Raw genomic sequence first — 7,267 nt, forward strand, 5'->3', positions numbered from 1 at the left:
CCTCACCCAAAACCAGCTGCAACTTCTCTGCCAACTCCCAAGTGCTCTCAAAGTCTGCTAGGTTTTGCCCTTCTAGCTCTCCAAGCCTATTGCAGAGCGTTTCCAGGACCCATTCAGGCTGAACCACAAGCTCCCCCTTCCTTAGTAAGTCGGGTAGAGGTTGAGGTTCAAAAGAAGGGAAACATGGAACACATGATGTATTCTAGCTGAATCAGGGAGCTTGAGCCTGTAAGGGACCAATCTTTTCCAGGAACTTAAAAGGACCATAAAATTGAGCACATAATTTCTGATTGGACCTGGTTGCTAGGGACTTCATCCTGTATGGTTGGAGCTTCAAATACACAAAATCCCCGACAGCAAAAACCACCTCACGCCGTTTCTTATCAGCAGCTTGCCTCATTTGATTCTGTGCTCTGTTTGACTGAACATTCGTAGATAGAAATAGTAGTTTACTCATTTCATGAATATAATATCTCCTGAGAATCCGACTTATGCCACTTCTAATAATGCAGGTTACACTTGGCTTGAGCTGTACCCTTTAACTGGTAGAAAGCACCAGGTAAAAAAATTGGTAATGAACCTATTTATCAACTCAAATGAGATCCAGTGTTTTTGTTGCTTATAATGTTTGCTGGTTCCGCAGCTTCGAGTCCATTGTGCCGAGGTGTTAGGCACACCGATAGTTGGGGACTACAAGTACGGATGGCAAGCTCACAGGAAGTTTGGACCTGATAATTTGTCTGACGTGGACTCAAGTGAGGAGCTATGCAAGGAAGAAATGCTACCCTTTGGCCTCACTATGAACAAAGGAAGCATTTCCGAAAGGTGTCCTCGTTTACATCTTCATTGCAAGCAAATAGTTTTGCCCAATATATATCGAGCACTGCAAGATGTGCAATCACCTCACTACGATCTAAACCAAGTGGGGAATCTTGCGTTGACAGCACCTTTGCCGCCATACATGCAAAGGAGTTGGGATATCACGAATTCTTGAGTTATGATTAGTTGAGATGTTAAGCAGCTTTTGCAATTCACTTTATCTCATCAAGATAAATGTCTTCTTCGATTCAAGACATAACTCGGGAGTTTTGCAACTGCAGTAGCTCGTGCAATTTTCCAGAACTTGACTGGCATTGCATTTTGCATAGTAAGCGTTGAAGAAATAACTGTGTGCTGATTTTGGACCATAGCTCAGGAAATTGCACTCTCTGATTACGAGTTAGAGATCAACGGAGCCAGCAAGACATAGGTATTAATACAGTGACATATTCTAGAAACATAATAGCCAATTCATGAACAGAAATGGTGGTGCATTTACATTATTTATTTTTACTGACAGCCATTAGTGATTGCTGTAGTCCATGTTTTTATGGCTGATATATGACTCTCTCTCTCTCTCTCTCTCCCTCTCCCTTCCCCTCCCCCTCCAGGCAGCCAAATTCTTTTAAACCCAGTCCAACCAAGTCCTCTTACCTTTGCGCTTCTTCAACGAGGTCTCATCCTCCTACTCCTTTTTCTTATTTTTTATTTATTTATTTATTTTTCTCCTTTTACTCCTCATTCTCTTTCATTATTATTGTCGTCATTTTCTTTATCTTCTTTTATATATGTTCACTGAGCACAGCAATTTGATACACTACAGAAATTTTGATGCACAGTATAAAAATTTTGATGCATAGCACAAAAATTTGTTAAAGATCACATGTTGAAAACATTGATACCTATTTAATAAAATACACACAATATATAAATTTTTGAAGGATTATATGCCCAAAATATTGACTTACTCAATTAATAAAATACTTTTGAAGCAAAAATTTATGTTATGTATCAAAATTCTTATATTATATCAATAGGTTTGTGTTATGTGTATAAATTTTTGTACTATATCAATAAGTTTGCGCTTTTCAAAAAAAAATTTGTGTTGGAACTTGCTAAAGTATCGAGAAGGAGAAAGTGGTGATGTATACAGGTGGGGTTTTTGTTTTTTTGATTGGATTTGTACTAACTTAGGGTGTGTTTGGTAACCATGTTTGAAAACTTCAATTTTTTGTTTGGCTAATTTTCTTTTCTACAAACGCAGAAGTGATTTTGTTCATAATCCGTTGCACTAACGTGCTTTTAGCTACTACTTTCAACATTTATTTTTCTTTTACCGACTTTATCCTTTATACATGTTATTGCATTATTTATAAAATTTTTATTATTTTTTTCTATATGAATTCTTTTTTTATTATTTATTATTTATATTTTTTATTAAAAAAAGTATAAAAAAGAAAATTAAATATGTATAAAAAATAACATTATAATTTAATGTCATGTTCTTTTAAATAATTATCTATTTAAAAGTAATTTTAACTAATATTATCCAAACAATATTTATTTTATCAAATTAATTTTGGTAAAGACTTGCCAAACATAAATCATGTTGACACAAACTTACTTCTATCCAAAATCAATTTTATAAAATCACTTTTATTCAAACTCCAGTTTGACAAACCAAAATTCAAATACACACTTAGTTTGACTTTGTTACAAAGGTTAAGTACTTTTTTGTCCCTAAAGTTTGGTGTGAAAATCAAATTCGTTTTCTGACATTTTTTTATTATTAAAATTATCTTTAAGGTTACAAAATATTATAAAATCATCTTTTTGTCCATAAACAATATTTTTAGACTATTTTGCTCTCACCACTAACCCCCAACCCCTTCTTCGTGATCACTCAGCCTCTTACTCTCTCTCTTTTTCTCTTTTTCCCAAACTCTTGCTCTCCCTCTTCACTAACCCCTAATCACATCAACAATCCAACGACAACAACAATTGCAAAATAAATAAAAATCCAACAACAGCAATAATCACAAGTCTAACCATCACACCTCCACTACCTTAGCCTTTTTTTTCTCTTACTGCAATAAAACCATTACAAGTCTAACCTAGACTCTACCAAAATCAACAACAACAACAATAGAGACAAAGAAAAATGATATAGAAGAAAGAAAATTAGAAAAAATAAAAGAATGAAGAACAAATTGAAATCCAGGAAATTAAGTAAAAGGAAAAAATGGAGGAAAAAATTTGGCTGAAATCCAAGAAATAAAGCACAGAGCTATTGCAACAACAACAAACCACAAAACACAATGTTTTTTTCTGTATTTTGTACCAATTCAAACAAAAAACATAATATTTTTCTCTGTAACAACAAAACACAGAAGCCAGTAGAAGCCGATGGAGCACTTTCCCTCAAAACAAACCCCAGAATACCCAACACCCACTTCCCCTCACGCATGGAACACTAAACCTAATGACTTTACTCTTGCCGAAGACCTTCTAGAAGCAACCGGATCTAATGCTTAATGCGTGTGCCTTCGAAGAAGCAGAACAGAGAGAATCAAAACACAGAAAGGGAGAGAGAGAGAGAGGAATCGAAGAAGGAGAAGATGTTGAGCAAGGCGATGCTAGCGACGAGCAAGACCATCGTTGTCGTTGTCGAACTGAGGAGAAGGGAACGACGAGAGAGAGAGAGAGAGGCCGAGTTTGAAGGGGAAGTTTGGATCTGAGTTTCGGCTTTCTTCGAGACGTTATTAAAAAACTGTACCATCAGTGGCCACAGTCTTCAACGACGACAACGATATTGATGCTGAACTCCTCAATATTCTCCGGCACGGCAACGGCGGCTAGGGGGCGGAGGTGAGTGGCGTGGTGGGAGAGTGAGCTGTGGTTGTTGTGGAAAGGAAAATGGAGGAAAGGTTTGGTGAGATTGAAGGGTTTGTGAAGATGAAGAAGAATTTAAGGTTAAGGGTATTTTAGTAAAAAAAATAATAAAAGGATGATTTTATAACGTTTTGTAACTTTAAAGATGATTTTAATAATAAAAAAAAGGTCGAAAACGAATTTGATTTTCACCCCAGACTTTAGAGATGACAAAAAATACTTAATCTTTGTTATAAAAGTGCTTGTATTTAATCCTAAACTCGACCTCTAACCGCTATTCTTGACTTTAGGACTATACAGGTGCTTGTTTTCTTGAAATTTAGAACCAAAGGTTAATTAGAAATCTTTTATTTTGTAAATTTTTAATAATAAAATATGAATAAATTATCAATGACCGATTCAGTTCTCACAACTTTAATGTAAATGTAATTGAATTTAAACTAACATTAAATTCTTTAAAGTTTGTATTTTTATAAGGCACTTAACTTAAGTCGCTATATAAAAAAAATATATAGTTTTAAATAAAGAATTTTTAGAATAATTTATATTTAATGAATAATAAATGCTTCAAAAATATAGTTTTTTCCTCTCTAAAACTAATTTCTTCGCTAAAAAAAAAATTTCATTTACACCCCTTTCAAAAAATAAACCCTATTTATAAAGCGATGTTGTATATACAACCTTTTTTTATCATTATCCATTTATATAAAAATATTTGACTAAAATAATTAAATATAAGTTAACTTTGTATATCACACAAGCTTGCCTTGACTAAAGAATAAATTAAAATATTCAATGATGAAGAGTCTGCAAAATGATCTAAACACAATACTTTGTAAAAGCACAAATTAAAAGTCTAAGATAAAAAAGAAAAACAAAGTCAAGGGATAAACAAAGTCAAGGGAGTATCCAAACAGGAGGACAAAAAAAGTTAACATCTGATAACATATCTTGACAACTCCCATCTTCTAAATTGAAGATGCCAATGTTATGATAGTAACTCTCTACTATTGATTGCTCTTCAACCAAGCTATCTGTAAAGTAGATTTGATTTCCTTTGGAATTTAAAAGATCGCCAGCAAACATATGAGCAGAAGCATTAAATCCAATTACCAGTATATAATTTCCCAAACTACTAATCCTTGACCATGCCTTTGAATCTTTCTTCAATTCATAAATATCGAATTTGGTAGTCTTATAATAACGTTCCTCTTCCTCACAAATCAAATTAATAAGATGTCTTACCACCATCAATAAAGTTCCATCAGCAGTCCCAATCAGATATTTTTTATTAATGTCTTTTTTAACAGTATCAAATGGAGTTGAGGGTTTAAAAATTCTTACCACGGGCTCTGCTTTTGTCATTGTATCAAATTCGTATAGCTGCCCATCATGTTCTATTGCATATATCTTCTGTTGAAAAAATATGACATCTTGAAAATATGGCCTAGGCCTTGTTGGTAATTTCAGCCATCTCCGATTACTTGACTTGTAAAAGGCCAACCTACAAGATCCATATAAAACCACCGCCATAAAATTAATGTCATCGGGAGCTGAATTTATAATAACCTTCCAAACTAGAAATTTATTTGCCAGGATGGTTTCCTCGGTGATCATGGAGTGTCCACGAAAGAAATAACTACATTCATCCCCGTTTTGAATTACATCCGGCAGATCTGAGATTGGAGGAAGATCCAAGCAAACTTTTGTCAATGGATTTAACATTCTTATGGTGCCTTCATACATGGATACAATTATTAACCATCCATAACAAGAACCACGGATAAGGCCGTCTTGCAAGTCTGGAAGTGTGAGATGGTAAATCCCCTTCTCTTCAAGACTATTACTGTCAAGAATTTCTTTAGTAGCAGCACCGCCACCAATAGGTAATAGCAGCCAGGGAGCTTTGTTGCCATTGAGGATCTTCGGAAGTTTGAAGTTCCACTGCTTGCAAATCAATCGAAGTTGAAGATAGTCATCGTATAAATGGAACCGCATTGTAAATTCGTCCAACATATCTTGATGAATGTTTGTCCATTGATCAACTACCTCTCCCATGATACGTGTATGTCAGCCTCACACCCGAAGTGCTTGTGTTTTTTAAAAACACAAGTTTCTCATTTTGTATTTGGTAATTTAAAAAAAAACTTGCAACTTTTAAAAAATTGGGATATTTTTTGAAAACAACTAAAATGGAGTTTTTCAACTTGTACTTTTTAAAATTTAAATTCGTATATTAACTAATTTTTAAATTTAACGTTTAAATTTATGTCTTTTATAGTATTTTTAAATTTTAAAAGCTATTTTACTAAATATAATTATTATTACTTGTATTTATTAAAAGTCATTTTTAGTTTGATTTACCAAATATAAATATTACACTTTTTAAAAAATTATCTTTTAAAAGTTAACTTTTATAAACTATTTTTAAAAAGGATTAATCTCTACATACAAGTGTTTTGTATTTACAAGCTTTACAAGTCTGAACGAAATCTACTCATTAAACGCGCTGCTTGTTACGTGCCTTTCTAACAGAATTTTAAATCAATTCAAATCAATTAACGCACAAATATATAACTTCCATTTTTCAAAAGATTTCGTTTCTTTTTTCGAGTTTTTTGCCAAATTTGTTGGATCTCCCTCATCTGTTCTCTCTTTGCTTTGTTTTTTTTTCGATTTTCATGGTTTCTGAAATCAAACTTTGAAATTATTTTGAAGATAATAGAACTTTCGAAATACACCCAAACGATTACATAAATACACCCAAATAGTTACAGAAATACACTCAAACGGTTACAAAAAGGATTACAGAAATACACCCAAACGGTTACAGAAATACACCCAAAGGATTACAGAAATACACCCAAACGATTTAAGAAATATACCCAAAACAGGGGGAGACAGTATATTTCTTCTTGAAATCTTTTAATGTTTTGTTGGTTAAGGATGAGGCACATGGCAAAGACAATCTAGAAGAAAAACCTAGAAGAACAGCAAAACAGTACTTTGAATAATGTTTCTTCCTTTTTTCTGGTAATTTTTTATGGAGATTTGTATCTTTTCTTCTTGATTTCTTCTACTCTTCATGGGGAATTGGAACATTTCTACAGAATCGTAGTAATTTGTTTTGAATGTCCCTTGAATCTTGATGGTTTGCGTTTTGATTGAAGAAGAAGAGGAAGAGTGAACGTGTTGTGGAAGGGGCGCGTGTTTTTTTCTTGATGGTTTGCGTTTTGATTGAGGAAGAAGACGAAGAGTGAACGTGTTGTTGAAGGAGCGCGTGTTTTTTTCTTGGATTTGGAGCAACTTGTATAACTTGTAAGCTAAAAAAGTTTGTATGTGTAGCAGACCTCTTTTAAAAAGTAGAAGTTTTACCATATTTCTTGAAGCTTTAGAGTACTAAAACTATTTTTAAAACGTTAGAAAAAATGGTGATAATATAATATCTAAAGTTTAAAATTTTGTTACGAAAAGTATATATATAAAATCTTTAGCTTAAATATATGACCATAAAGTGTTTTGTTTCAATCCTTTTTTGATTATAATATACCCTTGC

General features: G+C 33.2%; 2 protein-coding genes across 2 annotated transcripts in view; one reads left to right on the forward strand and one right to left on the reverse strand.

Annotated features, from left to right (window-relative positions):
- Positions 1–1,484, forward strand: part of LOC107638326 (RNA pseudouridine synthase 4, mitochondrial) — a gene marked incomplete in the record, with an annotated part of 4,596 nt that extends 3,112 nt beyond the window's left edge. The window contains 2 exon segments of the mRNA XM_016341548.2: positions 513–559; positions 644–1,484. Coding sequence (XP_016197034.1) covers positions 513–559; positions 644–994 — 398 coding nt within the window.
- On the reverse strand, positions 4,609–5,769 carry LOC107635816 (putative F-box protein At5g55150). Its single transcript, XM_016339378.1, has one exon. The coding sequence runs from the start codon at positions 5,767–5,769 to the stop codon at positions 4,609–4,611; it is 1,161 nt and encodes a 386-aa protein (XP_016194864.1).

This window comes from Arachis ipaensis, chromosome B04 (assembly GCF_000816755.2).
Source record: "Arachis ipaensis cultivar K30076 chromosome B04, Araip1.1, whole genome shotgun sequence".
NCBI classification, from domain to species: Eukaryota; Viridiplantae; Streptophyta; class Magnoliopsida; order Fabales; family Fabaceae; genus Arachis; species Arachis ipaensis.

Bases quoted from the DNA above. Each gene is read 5' to 3' on its own strand.
- LOC107635816 (XM_016339378.1), bottom strand. From the start codon at position 5,769: ATGGGAGAGGTAGTTGATCAATGGACAAACATTCATCAAGATATGTTG.